At 26.5% G+C, this 18,339-nt stretch overlaps 1 protein-coding gene across 1 annotated transcript in view; it reads right to left on the bottom strand.

Moving 5' to 3' along the window:
* LOC129958203 (eukaryotic translation initiation factor 4E type 3-B-like) overlaps positions 1–18,339 on the bottom strand; it is a 62,720-nt gene that overhangs the window by 42,689 nt on the left and 1,692 nt on the right. Inside the window, exons 2-6 of the mRNA XM_056070477.1 lie at positions 16,204–16,276; positions 7,539–7,694; positions 6,531–6,597; positions 6,306–6,455; positions 3,322–3,348 (exon numbers count right to left, since the gene is read on the bottom strand). Coding sequence (XP_055926452.1) covers positions 3,322–3,348; positions 6,306–6,455; positions 6,531–6,597; positions 7,539–7,694; positions 16,204–16,276 — 473 coding nt within the window. The remainder of the gene's footprint in view (positions 1–3,321; positions 3,349–6,305; positions 6,456–6,530; positions 6,598–7,538; positions 7,695–16,203; positions 16,277–18,339) is intronic.

Raw genomic sequence — 18,339 nt, 5'->3', positions numbered from 1 at the left:
CCATGGTAAATGGAAAATTAATCAATTCCAAGAAACAAAATGTTATTCACAAAAGATTAAATTTAGAAGAAGGAAGCAATTTCAAAAAATTTAAGAATCCCCAAATATTAAAATATATGAGCAGCATCAAATGTAATTAACTGGTAACCCTTTCTTCTTTTTCTTACTGTGTCTAAAGTCAAAGATGCTTAAAATCAAAAATTACATAAAAGGTTATTAAATTTAACAACTCATCTGTAGAATTTCCAAATTCAGTTGACAGAATTAGGGGGAAATATGTAATCCAGCAGCCAATATTCTGCAGTAATGTAAAAATTCAAAAACAAAAATTCGTTAAATATTTTAGAAAAAAATATTTTAAGTCAAAAAGATCTAGCAAATAATATAATTTAAAGGAGGGGAAAACCTTTAAAGAATATATTCATGAGGCAATTTTAAGAAAATGTGCAAGAAAAATCTATCGTTATCCATGAATGAGTACTTACATATTCTTTACTCTATAATTCTAAAGCATGTGCAATAGAGTATCCAAATGAGGGATCCCTTATCTTGTAAAACTGATGATTATACAGACAGATAATAACTACACATCACAAAGGACTTTAGTACCGAAATACAAATTCTTGCTTATTGGATAGTTTGCTAGATGCACATATCTACCACTATATTAATTCGTAACAAAAGATTCAGAGTATTTTATAACAATATGATAAAACAGCAAATAATTTTTTAAACAGCTATAATTATCATGAAACAAATATGTCAAACGTTTATGTTTACCATGAATAATTTTATAATAAAACCTTCGATAAAAAATTCACAGTTAAATTATTTTTAATAAATTTCCAACTACACATAATAATATAACCAACCGCTGGTGACCAATTATTAATTCTGTTATGCAGGACGTTAAACAAGCAGCAGTCAAAAACACTAAAATTGGCTGCTCATGAGAGTGTGACAGCTTACATGTTACCAGATGGTCATTATTACTTGCCGTTCTAATCATTAAAGGAAGTACCAAGAAGATCGAGATTCGCTCGGTAGAATTTTATTTTCCAAGTAAAATCGTATTTTTTCGGAAAAAATATCTAGATACGAATCACATACTGATTGCATTTGAATATTTTTCAATCTTGCCTACATATGATCATTTAAACAAACAAAAAAATCATGAATGCATTTAGTTTAGCATGTCGTTCGAATTGGTTAACACAACAATTGCAATGTTGCTATCGTATGTGAGCCGAAAGTATTCGTATTCGGATAATGAAATATGGTGCCATTTTGCAAAATTTTGAGGTACCAGACTGTTATCCTTCAGCACCAATGCAAGTACCACAAAAATTTACGAGATGGCGCTATATCATATTGTCAACATAACAGTAGATAGAAAAAGGTTCCAATAGTTATTAAAAAAGGGGGGGGGGGTTGTAAAATCGCACATTCTCAGGAAAAACATCTACATAAATAAACTTAAAAAGCAAAGCCTTATCTAAATTTGATCCAAAACATTAGAACCGTTTCCGAGATACAAGAAATACACTTATATGTATACAAGAATTGCTCATTTAAAGTTATAAGATTTAAGAGAGTGTATCATAGCCCCTTAAAGATAGCAGAATTCTCTGCAGTAACATTTGTTTAGGAGCTAGTTTTTATACAAATATTAAATAATGGAAACTATCATCATCACCAACTCTCTTTTTTTCCCTTTTGCTGCAATATTACAGTCCTCACTTACCTTCATCAAGAAAAAGACAGTTTTTCTTTAATTCCCTATTTAAAATCTATAGATTTAACTCCTAACAAGTCGGTGAGAAAATTTGTTATTTCATTAAAAACCTTTACAGAGATTTAAATACTTTTTAAATATTTTACAAACATTTATCAGCCAAATTTAGAAATAATCGGAAATGTGGATGATAAATTATTTTTGTATTAGTTAGCACTTATCACGTTGATAAACTGAAAATAATGTATATGCAAAATCTAGAACAACTGACTTCAGAATGGTTATGAACAAAGCTACTTCTAAAAATATTTCCTCTCAGAACAAAAGTTTGTGGCAGAGAAGAGATATAGATATAAGGATAACATTTCTGTTCTACAATTTTCTGTTTTACAATTTCCTTTTTTTTTTTTTTTTTTTTTTTTTAATAAATATATTTTTCAATAATTGGGAGGATGCAGCTCTACAAACGAATATTTTTTTTTTCCTTGCCCTGTTTGCATTGCAGCTTGACATGCTTGTAAAAGATAATAAATACAGTTCCATTAATTCACGGATTCTAACATTCACTGACTATTTATCATTATACTATGAAATACTAGTCATTAATATAAATTACATATTAATTCCACTTTAAATTTCACCTAATTTTATTTACAATCAGTTGATACTGTGAAATCACGCTTTTTTTAAACTTCCTATCAATCAATGCACATTTAAATTTTCAAAATCACCACATTTTTCTTTTCAGTCAAAAGTCAAGTATATTCTTAAACTGGCTACATTTTTCTACAAAATATCAAATATAGTTTAGCTCATCAAATAAAATTAAATCATGTCAAAAATAAGTCAAACTACATAAATAAATAAATAAATAACAAGACAGTCAAAACAGAATACATTAAAAAATGTTCTATCTATAAATGCAGGAATTTTAATTACATTGACTGAAACAAACATGACTTTTTACAATAACACATTTTCACACATATTCATGCATTTCTGCTAAGTTTAACTCATAACTCCATTATTATCATTTAAGAAATCTTATTTAATTTTATTTTTATTTGGCAGTACTTATTACATTAAAATTACATAATATTAACATTAATTATTTAAAATTTTATTTTTTATTTAGTGCATGATATATGACAAAAATTATTACTGGTTATTATTTTCCATTCTCTAAACATTTAATATACTGAGGTGATATTGCTGTTAAGTGTACCTCTTTTTTCCAAACTTTGAAATTATCACAAATATATTGCATGTGTACTGGAAACAAATAACAGGAAGATTTATTATGAAACATTTTGTATATAAAATAGCTATGAAACAACAAACAACAAATATTCAACCTTTTCCATATACTAAATAAAAAACAGTATCAATATGATCCATAACATTTCAAGAACATTTCTTGATTTATTATCAAATGTAGCCAATACATAGCATAATTAGATTGGTACGTTAAAATTTGAAGGACATCACAAGTTAAAGCACTTAAGAGTAGTATTTGGCATACACTACATTGTATAAAAATAAAACAGTATATCACAAACAAAAAAGATGAAATCAAATTTTTTCACCTTCAAAAGAGCGATGAGTATTGTGAGCTAGAAAAATAAATAAATTATTAATGTTTTTATTCAAATGTTCATAATTAATGAAATTTTATTTAACAATATATACAGCAATAAACTTAATTTGATAAAAATATTTTGTCAGAAACAACAAATTATTAATATGAAACTTTTATGTGATACACATCTTATAAAAATACATATGATAAATTACTTTTTAAGCTAAACACAATAGTTAAATTCTGGTCCCACACATGAATATTTGAATTTTTTTTCAGACAAATTCATACAATATTTAAAATTCAAGCGTTTATTTATTTAAGAAAAAAAATGCAGACTTTTAAAATGTTAATTTCACCATCGTTCTATTGCAAATTCATTACTTTATTGACCAGATTTCTAAAATTTTATCTGTAAGGATACTTACTTTCATTTTATCATTTCATTCATACTCACATCTTAGGAAAAAGAGTAAATAATTCTAAAAATGTCTAAATAGCTACTTAAATCTGTGAACAATGGGTTCAATAATAAAAATACAAGCTCAATAAGTGAAATGAAATTAAAAGAAAACAGTTGTTAAAATGCCAGTACAAAGTAGCTTTCAGAATAATTTTTCACTGTTTAATAACTAGATTCATACTTCCAACGAGATAATTTATATCATGAATTTTATCCATATTTGTAAATAAAAACTTTACAGATAAGTTAAGAACACTTATTTCACATAACTAAAATTGTGATTTTAATATGTATATTCCTCAAAGTTGTTTTTATTCATTATTCTTTTCCAAAAATTTTATTAGCATAAAATTTTAATACAAAAGTAATAGCTGTTTAAAATATCAGAACTAATGTCACCTCACAACTAAACATCCCCCCCCTTTTTTTTTAACCTTTCTTTTTTAAAATTTTTATTTAAAAACAGCATACTTAAACAAAAATTATTATTGAGAATATTTCAAAGGAAATAAGTCCCTCCCTAAAATAGATTCTTAAGCATTTCTTAAAATAAATGGAGAAAACCACTAAACAGTTAAATATAAAACATAAATAATATCAAATAAAATAAAACATAAATAATATCAAATAAAATAAAACATAAATAATATCAAATAAAATAAAACAATGCTACAATTTGACTTATATTGTAAGAACACACGCAAATATTTAATTCTTATGCAATTAGAAGTCCAAAATTGCTATGCATTGGGTCCCTTTTTGCTGAAATAAAATGCAGATATCCATTTGGAAATGTATCCACTAATTTTGAGATTATTATTAATGGGAAAGTATGCTATTTCTACTAAAGTGCAAGGGTAGGTGATAATTAAAAACCATTTAAATTCATTCTAAAAGTTATACTATAAATTTAAATTCAAAGCTTTGTGAAAATTTACCATTACACATCACCCATATAAAAAAAAACTACGTAATCTGCCAATATATAAGTGAATGAATGCCTGTATATGATAAAATGTGATGCAATAATATGGAGAAACAAATTTTCCAGAATGACAATAATGACAAGATCTTTGTATACATAACCTTCCTCAAAAGAATCAGAAGGTTCGAATTAGACGACCACAGTTCCACTGGAAATTACACAAAACTTAACTTACTGCATAATACATTTAAGTGACATGAGTAGTACAATCTTATTCCACTATCAGATGCAGAATGTGCAAAGAATCAATACTCTTTAAGATATACATTATCAATTTTTTAAAATCAAAATTATAATTTTTGTTACTAATCTTTGTTACTAGCTTTAAACAATAATAAGCAAGCATTACAGGAATGTGATCTTATGTTTTGCATGAAAATGCAAATTTATTATTTGTTTCGATATTTACAATAAATTTCTAAGAGTTACATTAATCACAATTATTCTGCACTCATTCCAGCTGGTTATATATAACATTTGTCATCCCTTCACAATCATAATCTACAAAATGAAGGGCCAGTTAGAATTTAGTCTGGCATTAGTAAATTTTACATATATGTTTGACTCATATTAGCTCTGTATAACCAAACGAAACTTGGGGACATGTTGATTTTGCTTTTTAGCTTCCTAAGGAGGAACCGCATATGGATCTGAATTTTCATCTAACAGCTACATTGAGTATCTTAAGATCATACAGAAATAGATTACTGTAGAAATTAAAGTGTATGGATAATGCATGGACTGGAGCAAAAATGTCCTTCATTGAGTAAAAAAGACTTTTTTTCACTTGTCACTGATTCAAAGGTGCTTAAAAATTTCCTAATTAGATTTTATTTTGATTTTGTACCAAAAAATGTTATTTAATTATAACTTTCAAGATTTTAAAAGTAAAAATATGATTACAGCTTATTATATGATTATAAAAATATGATTACCAGACAGCCATTGATTCTGAAGTGTTGCACTAACATGCATATCTTTAAAAAACATTGGTTCAGTCAATGATAAATATTTCTTATATTTATAATAAAATCGGTAAAATTAATCATTATATGAATAATGGTAGAGGAAGATAGCTGATAAAAAGTTATTTTATAGACTTTTTTTTTTTTTTTTTTTTGTAAAACTGCAAGATGTTAATCAAGGAATAAGTGCCTTTTTTTTACTCCCCAATAAATATTTTATTTAGTAGATATTTCAGGTTAGATCACAGGCACTCAAATTCTTAATAGAGGGAGGCATAGGTATTCTGATAGGGCAATAAATTACTCTAGCCCAGGGTGCACAAATTTAGACACTGTTGACAATGGACAATGACAGCTCTGAATATTGAGCTGAATTCTATAAAGCTCTTTATAAAATGGACATACTTTATTATATTTTTTGTAACTAGATGTAACAAATTCTTAACGTAGTTAAAAAAAAAAAAAAAAAAAAAGCCGATAGAGTCTTCAGCAAAACAGCTATCTTCCAAAAGATATAAATTTATGAAAATTTCAAACAAAATTTTAAAGACTGGAGCAATTCATGCAGTATATCTTACCTCTATAAAATTCAGCAATGAATTTCACACCTGGTAAAAGATCATAAACCTTCGTCCTTATATCATTGGCAACTGAAGCATCACTATTCCACACTTGAATGATATCATCTTTATCTCTAACAGTTACACTGATGCCACAAACATCATCCCCTAGAAAGTGAATAGCATTACATTTGCAAACAAAAATATATATAGCTAACCAATTTTAAAACAGATTTTACACACCTTTGCTGAGATAATCCACAAATTGTTCACCAATAGCTGCTAACAGAAGTTCTTTCCAAGCCCTTGGCTAAAATGTAACAATAAATTACTAGAAACAGTCTAACAGGAAGAAAATCGTAAACAATCCATGATTTTGACTAATTCTACAAAGAAAAAATGTGGACATTTAATATAAAAAATATATAAACATTACCCAAGCCTTATAGAACATTCTAATTGCCTTTAAAATATATCTAATACTTAACTTGAAAATTCAATAAATGTTAATTAACTTAATTTAAAATTAAAGTATAGTAATAAGAGCATGATTAGATTACAAATATCATAAGCAGATAAGAAAATTTTCAAATATATGAGCTTAATTCTCAAGGAAACACATACAGTGACATTAATGTAATATATTGAGAGCCTATTGCTTATAACCTTTTATCATAAGTTTTATCATTAAATTATTCTTTGGACTTTTTACTAACTTTAAGGAGGAGAAATCGCAGCTAATTGTAACAAATATATGGAGTAACTTAATTAGCATTTCCATAATTCTTCATGGATGGAACGAAATTTTTTTTTTCTGGAAATTAAAATTTCCTGAACAGTTTTATTGACTAAAGATGGTCAGTGTTATAAGCTGGAAACTGTTCACACATGTCTAAACTGAACAGAAGAAATAAAGCATTTTTAATGATAATATCCAGCTTTCAAGTACTTTTAAGTAAGCTTCCATTTACAAATTAGAAAAAAATATGCATAAATAAATGTTGGAAAAAGTTTCTAAAATTTAAATTTACAGAAATGCAAATAATAAGTTTTAAATACAAGAGTGTTTATTTAAAAAGAAGGGAAAAAATTCAATAGTGGATCTGAAAATGCAGAAAATATTACAATTTTTAAATGAGAAAGTGATTAAATTGTTTAACTTCACATATGAATCTAAAAATATTCAATTTTTAGATTCAACAAAACTTTCATTTAGTTCATTTAAACAATCACAATGAAGAAACATCATACCGAGTCTTGCTTATTAATTTTGAAGTGCCAAGATCCTCCCTTACGATTTTCTTCATCTTCCCAAACAGGTCTTCGCTCACCACGCATTAAATGATAGCTATATTTTCTCTTGATTTCTCGAACATCAGGTATGTTATTGTATACACTCCAAAATGACTGAAATTTCATAAGATACTGTCAACAACTGAAGGAAACTACACAATATAAATACTGCAGTTTTGATATTATCAAAATTCTTAATATTTGATAAAATATTCTTAACATTTGCAAAATCAATCAAAATACAACTCCATTTACAGTAGTTCACCTGCATTGTTTTAAAGGAAAAAATTAAACAATAAAAATCAGAGCATAAAAAATGCAATTTTTGTTGTTAGCAGAAATATAGAAGTTGTGATTAACTTTTTAGAATAAAATCCCATTTAAAAGTTACACAGGAGCATTTTTTTTTTACAGAACCTAAGACAAAGAAAACATCTGAGTGACTGCGAAATAACAAAAGTTATTTCAATTATAATCTCGTATTTTCTTTAAAACTTATTACTTTTACACAAAGAAGTTTTTTGTCAGATGGCAATTTTCCAAAATTTCTTTTCCTCTTTAATAGAATGAAACATGTTATTTAAAACATGTGTTTCGACAATTACATAACAGAACTCAATATTTTGAGGAAAAAATAAAATCATATTTTCTTAAATATAAAATCTGTGGACCCCAAATTGTAATTATTATGAAATCCTGCAAGATGCAAGGAATTTAGTAATGACTTATTTACACTTAACAGTCAAACTCTGCCCATTTATACAATAAAATAATTGCACCATTATCTGAAGTATATTCATTCTATGTATGTCAAGTGCAAATTCATTAACTCTACTCTATGTAATGATTCATATATGCATCACATTTTTTCTTCTTAAAATCGTTTCTGAATTTAATAATTAACTAATAAAGAAATAAATATACTTCTCATGCCTTCAATTTGAACTGGGAAAATTTTTTAAGCAAACAATTTTTTCTGAATTGACTTTGAAATGAATAATTTTTTAGAAAAATTTAAAGCCAAAATTATTTTTTCACAATAAACCTTATTCATTTATACAGATTACCACAATTCCAAAAAACTGCACGTTTAAAATTAAATTCATGCAGTTTCAACCATTATTAACCTACTACATCTCTTTGCTGTGTCTTCAGTCAGTAGTTTTCACCATTCAACATACCTGTTTTAAGTGCTGATGTCTATCTCCTAAGACAGAATACTCATAATTGAATTGATATTAAAATGTAAATTATTTCCATATGGAATTAATGAAAGTTGTAACAAAAAGGCTTAAGAACAACTAACATACACTAAATGTCAAAGAATGTTTGAAAAGAAAAGAGGGGGAAAAATCTTTTCAAAATATTCATTCTAAAATTTGACATATAAGCAATAATTGACTACATACACAGGGTCAAGGGAATAAAAAGATCTTTTATGATATGTTAATCATAATTTTTTATGAAAATGAAAATTTTGAAAATTTATAGTGCAGTTTCCAATAACAAATTTTCCATATATATATTAAAATATCCCCCTAAAACATACTGAAAAGTTTTTATCCTTCTATTGACTATAATGATAATTATTACTGAACCAGCAGCAAATCAATGTCATACATACACACAAAAAAGCTCAAAAATAAAGCTTGAAATCTATATAATGAGCTAAATTTCAATTAAAATATTCATTTATAAATAGTACGTTATAATTCAACATCAATGATTAAAAGAGAAAAAATTTCAGAAGTGAAATGATTAGTTCTTAAGATCTCAATATTAAGAGAAAAATTATAAAAATAAGTTCAAGTTTAATATGAACTTATTAGTAAACCATGGAAGTTAGTAGGAAATGCAAAATAATGGGGAAAATTAGGATTCAAATGCTGCTTTTAATAATGCAGTAACTTTTTATATAAAAGCATAAAGTTAATGAATTAGATACAGAGAAATAAATTTATGCATACTTGAAAAAAATATTAAGCTTTAGATTTAGAAAACAGAGGATGTATATACTTAAATAAATAAAACAGGATTTTACTTCTTATTCAACAGAAAACACTGAAACTGCTAAAGCGAATTTAATTTTACTATCTCAGTTATAGCTCATGTAATTTTTTAGAGCATTTATTTGCTTTGCTTTTTTTATCAATAAAAATATTTAACAAGGAAAGGGAACAGATCTAGATCTTTGTTATAAAAATATAGCATTTACATTTCATCATATATCAATCAAAAAATATTTTAAGCACTGAATACATGATTATTAAATCGGGCACACAAGAAAAATTGCTAAGTATCAGATTTTAATAAGTTTTTCTTTAATAACTTGTATATTATACCTAATGCTTGCACTATAGTACAGAGGTAAAAGATTTGCATTCACAACTCATTCACTTGGGAAAAAGTGATGTATTTTAAAAATTCACTAATATGATACATAATATAAATAATTATTTAATCAAATATTATAAGCAATAAAGTGATAAGAAGTAATCAGCAGCTAAAGTGGAAGCTAAAAATATAATATAGAGATAAAATTATGAACTCCATTGAAGTTACTAACAAAATGCATTTTCTAATTTTTCAAAGAATAATATTCAGAAAAGCATGAAAATAAACTGAATACATTCATCCAAAAAAAAAAAAATTAAGGCATTTAAAAACTAATGTGGCATGAAAATGAAAAAATAAACTTCTTTCCTTTAGCTGAGCCTTCTCAGGGGATATAATTGAAAAAGTCAATGATAAATTTAGACACAAGATTTTGGTTCAGAATATGTATTAATGAGCCTGCAATGGCTGAATCATGTATAAAACCTGGATGAATCATCAACCTGTTAATTAAATATGAAGACAGAAATGCATCATCAGTAGAAACACGCTTATTCAAAGGAACAAAATCTATAATACTGTACGCTTTTTTTTAAAGATTGGAATGGAAATTACTAGCAATATAGGCCATATGATCAAATGTCAAATGGAGATGGCCTACACAAATTAACATCTTCCTCAAAATCAGAGAAAATGATCTTGGATGAAGAAGATTCCTAATTTTCTATGAATAGGAAATATTGTAACTCTGATCTATGCAAAGGAACAATACAGCGTGGTAGTGAAACAGGGTGGCTACAGAAACTGAAAAAATTTCCCCTGATTAAACTTGCAACATTTCCCTGATTTACAGCAACTAATTAGTTTCTGGTTTTCTCCCGACTCAGAATCAATTTATATGCACAATATGCATTATTAAAAACAGTTTCACAAATAATTCAATATGCAAAAATATATTTCCATGAAATTTAATTTTTAAACAATGGAATGACCATCCTAAAGAAAGTATTAAAACAGTATATTACATTTTTTATATGCAAAAAAAAAAAAATGAAAATTTTAAAAAAATAATTTGTTTTAAAAACTGCATAAAAATTCAAGGAAATATTAAAAATATTCTTTGTAACACAAGTAAAATTATTTTAACAGTAATAGTTATTACGATCTTTGCTTAAAGTTTTTAAATAGTTCAATAACTAATTAATGTTTTTTGCATATGTAACAGAATTTAATGCTATAGTATAAATATAAACTTAGTATGATTATTCATACTTTATAATATTTATTTTAGTAAACATTTAAATAAAAGAAACTGCCAAAAATTTTCAAACTGTTTGCTTTAATGAATCATAAGAAATTACGGTTGAAATGTAGTTTAGTGTGCTCCCCAAGTTTGTCGCCAATATGGCAACCAAAATAAACGATCTTCTCGCAATCCTAATGCTTTTCGTTTACTACTTTTTACAATAGTTGTACATGAACTACAACTATTTTATAAAAAATGTTAAATTAAAAATAATTTTAAAAAATATCTATTAACGATTTTAATTTAGTTCTGTATTGTAATTAAGTTTCTTTTTACTACCAATAAGGTACCGCAATGTTATTCGTAATGTGAAAACGAATGGAAAATATTTATTCTTTTGTAATTTTTAACTGCCGGTATGTGTTTTAACAAATTGTCTGAATTCTTACTTTAAAAAACTTCTGCAATAGAACTTCTTGCAGTTCTCGTAATTCTTTTTGTGCTCTGATGGTTTTCTTGATAATTTGTTGTGTCAGTAACTGTGCAAGAATGGATGTTTGGTAAATGGGATGGCATGAAATATTTTGAACCTGCAGAATGGATGAAGGATGAGTGGATATATGAATTGATGAAGTTGAGAAAAAAATGCTTGTTTGAAATTTTGTGTGGAGAATGTTTCGATTGCTTCTTCCTCCATTCTTTTTTTTTTTTTTTTTATTAAATACTGCTCCTGCTATCCACACAGTCCTTATGTTCAATGTGCTAGCGAAGGTACTAGGTTCTCGTTGCTAGCAAAGCTATAGAATGTTTTTTTAACTTAAGAAATTCTGCCCAATACTTTCTTCAGAAGCCGAAGGCATCGTTTGCTCTAAATTTTGCTCTATACACAACAGACCGGTACAGCCTGTTTGTAAAAACTTCTTTAAAATTTTTAAGATAAGAAGCGATAGTAATCCTAAAGGTTAAAAAAAAATGCAAAAAAAAAAATCTCAGAAAAACCAATACTTATCAGTAAAGATCATAATTTTAATGCAAAAAGTGGTAACCATAACTGTTTTGAAGAAGTGTTTGTTTATTTTGTGCACTATCTTTATTGGCAACTTAGCATCCTTGGTGCAGCCAGGGGCTCACTAAATTACATTTTTACCGAAATTACTTCCTCCAATCAAAAATTTATGCTTTTATAAATGAAAAAAAAGTATTTTAATTTGATTTCTATTACACATAATACTAGACATTGAATATTAATTTAAAGATAATAACTTGACTAACAAATAATAAATGCTTATTTACTGCAATTAAAATGCAAATAATTTACAAACAATAATCAATTAATAAATTCAAAACTGAAACACCAAATATTAGAGTACTAATAAAAAATACTTGGTTTAAAACAACCCCTCTTTCTGTAAGTGAATTAAACAGCTTTAAAACCTTCTATTAGCAAAATTGTGAGATTTACTATTTCTTCCTCAACTCTTTTCCGAGTTACCTCAAGAATTTAAAAAAAAAAAAAAAAATACTTTTAATTCCCTGAGAATTGATGTGATGCTTCCCTTTTTCCATTCCAAATTTTTGCATAATTATTTTTTTCCTGTCTTTTCTTTATACTCTTCATGTTTGGCTCATGAATTTATCACACTTAAAACTACTTATTCCACTGTTTGTTTCAATGCTGTCATAAACCAGTATTTTTGCAATGAGCATTTGTTTTTTCATTTTCTCCTAAAAACTATTTTTATTCATCAAAAATCTTTGCTGATTGTCATGAGAAAATATAATTATCGTTTTATTAATTGATTATCAAACAATAATCAATTAATAAATTCAAAACTGAAACACCAAATATTAGAGTACTAATAAAAAATACTTGGTTTAAAACAACCCCTCTTTCTGTAAGTGAATTAAACAGCTTTAAAACCTTCTATTAGCAAAATTGTGAGATTTACTATTTCTTCCTCAACTCTTTTCCGAGTTACCTCAAGAATTTAAAAAAAAAAAAAAAAAATACTTTTAATTCCCTGAGAATTGATGTGATGCTTCCCTTTTTCCATTCCAAATTTTTGCATAATTATTTTTTTCCTGTCTTTTCTTTATACTCTTCATGTTTGGCTCATGAATTTATCACACTTAAAACTACTTATTCCACTGTTTGTTTCAATGCTGTCATAAACCAGTATTTTTGCAATGAGCATTTGTTTTTTCATTTTCTCCTAAAAACTATTTTTATTCATCAAAAATCTTTGCTGATTGTCATGAGAAAATATAATTATCGTTTTATTAATTGATTATCAAACAATAATCAATTAATAAATTCAAAACTGAAACACCAAATATTAGAGTACTAATAAAAAATACTTGGTTTAAAACAACCCCTCTTTCTGTAAGTGAATTAAACAGCTTTAAAACCTTCTATTAGCAAAATTGTGAGATTTACTATTTCTTCCTCAACTCTTTTCCGAGTTACCTCAAGAATTTAAAAAAAAAAAAAAAATACTTTTAATTCCCTGAGAATTGATGTGATGCTTCCCTTTTTCCATTCCAAATTTTTGCATAATTATTTTTTTCCTGTCTTTTCTTTATACTCTTCATGTTTGGCTCATGAATTTATCACACTTAAAACTACTTATTCCACTGTTTGTTTCAATGCTGTCATAAACCAGTATTTTTGCAATGAGCATTTGTTTTTTCATTTTCTCCTAAAAACTATTTTTATTCATCAAAAATCTTTGCTGATTGTCATGAGAAAATATAATTATCGTTTTATTAATTGATTATCAAACAATAATCAATTAATAAATTCAAAACTGAAACACCAAATATTAGAGTACTAATAAAAAATACTTGGTTTAAAACAACCCCTCTTTCTGTAAGTGAATTAAACAGCTTTAAAACCTTCTATTAGCAAAATTGTGAGATTTACTATTTCTTCCTCAACTCTTTTCCGAGTTACCTCAAGAATTTAAAAAAAAAAAAAAATACTTTTAATTCCCTGAGAATTGATGTGATGCTTCCCTTTTTCCATTCCAAATTTTTGCATAATTATTTTTTTCCTGTCTTTTCTTTATACTCTTCATGTTTGGCTCATGAATTTATCACACTTAAAACTACTTATTCCACTGTTTGTTTCAATGCTGTCATAAACCAGTATTTTTGCAATGAGCATTTGTTTTTTCATTTTCTCCTAAAAACTATTTTTATTCATCAAAAATCTTTTCTGATTGTCATGAGAAAATATAATTATCGTTTTTAATAAAGATATTGCATCATTGCAAGGTTTTGAATTGAGAACATATTGAATCAAAATTTAATTGCAATCTCTTTCTTGAAAAGTGAAAAACAATCTTTCCAAAAGTTTCATTAGAGTTGCTATAAGCAAAATTCATCAGCTTATCAGTCTTCTTATCATAATGAAATTATAAAAAAGCTGCTATACCTTTGAAAGAAAGCTATCCTAAGTTGCTATTGCTATGATTATTTTGGCGACATTAAGTTTGGGATGTTAAAAAATGATAACATGAAATCATTGATTGCACTCATGCTTGGCGTGAAGTTCCCTCCCTGCAATTTCCCATGATTTTTAGAAATTTTTACGAATTTCCCCACTATTTCCCTGATTTCCAAGTTCTGTCGTCACCTGTTAAAGGTACAACATGGTATACTTTCAAACATCTATAATTCATTTTTGACTAGGAATAGAAAAATCAGCATTTGCATAAAATAAGAATAATAATCTCTACAGACTGCAAACATAATTATAATATAATTCTTAGTTGTATAAAAAAAATGCTGTGAAGGAAAAGGTTATGTATGTAATGCTTACTTTTTAGTAGTAAGTAGTAAATAGAGATAAATATATTTGTTCATAAACGTAAGCATTTCATTAAAATAGCAACAAATTAAGTACTTAGAAGCTAATCCTTACAATGCTGCCCATTTTTGTAGAAAACAGCTGCCAGTATAGACAGAAGTTGTCAAAGGTATAACAATCTATTATCAAAATCTATCTATTATCTCTATTATCAAAATTACATAGTCAAGGAGAAACAATTCTATCAGTCACTTCGCACAAGCTTATGAAATATTAAAAATGTAATTTTTCTCTGGTGATGTCAATGAAAATTGCAAATGATTAAGCTGATTTGATGAAAGACAATTCTGTCTACTTTATATGATCATACTAATTTTTTAGTAAAGAAATTTCCCGTTAATTTAATTTTAAGTAAACTGGAACAAGAGGGCAAAAGAAAAATGTAGCGTAACACCAACAATGGGCGAGATAAGCCCCCTTCCCCACCTTTCCATTATTCCACTTAAACCTATCAGACTTATTTATCATTTTTGAATCAATCAGAACTTAAGCATAGCTTTAGATGTAGATAACAAACAATTAACTTTACTATTCTTTAAAAATTTGTAAGCTTATTTTTAAAACAAAAATTTTGAAGCCTGAAAAAAAATTTCCCTCCATAAGAAATTGTAAATTCACAAAAGCCTTTAGAAAAAAAGAGGAAACAATCATGTATGAATAAAAGCTGAACAATGCATTTTTAAAACAGCAGTGCATCTCACACAGCCACATTAACCTATGTTTATGCCATCATAACATCCTATTCATGCTCAAAGGAAATACTTCTATTTATCATAATAAAGCTCAAATGTCATATTTATTCCATAAGTAAATGTAATATCACTCTTTTAAAACAAAAGACACTTAATATCATCTTGAATGGGGCTAATGTGTTCTATCAATAAAACTGAGACTTAAATGTCAGGAATTATTTTTGTCATCTAAGATTCAAAATAAGGACGATGCCAAAATAAACCTCATACAGCTTCAAAAGCAAGATATTAATCTGATAAACTAAATCAAACATTGCCTTGCTAGAAAAAAAATTGAAACAAAAAAATTTATATATCTTAAAGAATTGTGATAAAATTGAAAATTAGGGAGCAAAAGACGCAGATTGGTAATATTTCACACTCACTTACTCTAATTCAAACTAAATAATTTTTTTATATTTAAAATTCAATATGCTTTACCTGCACTGTAGCAACAGTATATACTTTTTGTAAACTAGCTTCATACTCAGCGGCCGATACCCCTCTTTCAGTCCTGCAACAAATGTATAACAAATAGTATGAATAATAAATAAAAATACAACAGATATGAGCTACAAACACTTCACAATGAATAGTTAGCCATTTTTAATCTTTTAATTATAAACATTTTTCATTGCAAGCAAATTATTATCAACCAAAATAAACAAATCCTAAGATTGCTCATTATGCAGATATGAAATTATGGACAGCAATCTCAAAATAGTAATTTTCAAACTTAATTCAATTTGTTAATTATTGCTGCTTATTTTTAACACAGAATAAGCATTCCAATATTACCCTTTCTCTAATAAATCATATCTTCATTTCATATGTTCTTAAAGTTAATAAAGTTACATTATCTCTTCTTAAAAATCCTATCAAAATTTAATTGATCAAAACAAATAAAATTCTATATTATTTAATTTACAATAGTTTACAGGGCTATGAAATTATTCGTATTTTTATTTCTTCTGAAATATGTTGCTCCCATCACAAGTAATGTAAGTATAAACGATGTGACTGTTTATAACAAAAATATAAAATAAGTTGCATTAAAATATAATTAGTGGCATAAACATCCTAACAGATCAATATTCAAATTAAAATATTTATTTTTTTAATCAACAAACAATAGAAAGTATTTCACTTCCCCCAAATTTAGTTTTTTACTTTAAAACCAAAGCAACTTTCTTGATTCCTATGTAGATAACTTTATAAAAGTTGTGATTGAAATTAAACTATTTTTAAAGCTAAATACTAATGGAATACATATCACAGTGACACACAAATTTTAGTTTAAAGAAGTCAATAAACAACACTGAAGCTGATCTGAAGCAGAAAATTCATAATTATGAAAAATGATCCAAAGATAACAGGACAGAACAAAGGCCGTCATAACTCTGACTTCAATTTTCATAATATACAAAGTTTTTTCTTTTTTAATGAATATTCACATTGAAAATTCCCAGGGAGGAAAGAACTAAAATCTTTCAATTTTAGCAGTCCAAAAAAAGTAAAAACATGAGGAAAAGCTATTCATTACTCGATATAAAACAGAATTTTACATTCACTCAAAATATCTTCAAATTTGATATATTAACCCAAACTAATGAGTGATTAATACAGAAAAAAGAGAGAATGAGAAAGTATTACATACTAAAAAGTAAAAACTATAGCTAAATAAAAAATAAATTTTAAAAAACACACAGTTAACTCCAAAGAAAGATACCGAGTAAAAATTAAGAAGAAATTCATTTATTGTGAAACAAATTTAAAAGGGAGTTTATAGAAAAACATATTAAACATTATATATTTCCAAATAAGAAAATTTATTCCCTTAAAACAGCAGTATTCATCTATTAGAATAGAATTTGATCTTTTACTCTCATAAGTGAAAATTGGGATGAAACATTTCCTTTAATTCATTTATCTGAAGCTGCATCCTTTAATAAATAAATGTGCATAGGCCATATCTGATTTCGCAAACTGTACATATTTATTTTTATTTATAAGAAACATAAAAGATTTTTACAAATGAAAGAAAACTTGAACTTTATTTATCTCGGTGCTAAACACCTTTTGGGAAAAGGTAAAAGATTTCATTCTCATTATCACTTCAATCTTACAGACACAAATATGAGCAGTTTTGTTGTATAAAAATTGAATTATTTGGAATGATGGAAAACATTTGCTTGTTTCTGAAGTTGATAAACAGCATTCTAATATTCCATAAGTCATTTCAATGAAGTATCAAAGGAAGATAAGATCTTTGATGCAATAAAATTTGATACCAGGAATTCTTTTTTGCATTCAAAATAATTTGAAAGGATACACATAATTTTTTTTCTTTTACACTAAGGGAATATATTTTGGCAATATACTATTCATGTCTACATAGAGAAAATAAGTATCATCAACTAATATTTAAATATATTTTGAAAGACTGGAAAATACATTTTGAAAAAAAGACATTGACAAATTAATTTAAAACATAAAAATTCAATGAATTTGCAATTTTTTTATTTGTAACATCTCATAACCCAGAATTCACTTTGGCAAATGTTATGAATGTTACAA

The sequence above is a fragment of the Argiope bruennichi genome, chromosome X1 (genome assembly GCF_947563725.1).
Source record: "Argiope bruennichi chromosome X1, qqArgBrue1.1, whole genome shotgun sequence".
NCBI lineage: Eukaryota > Metazoa > Arthropoda > Arachnida > Araneae > Araneidae > Argiope > Argiope bruennichi.
This window is presented reverse-complemented; position numbering and strand designations above follow the sequence as displayed.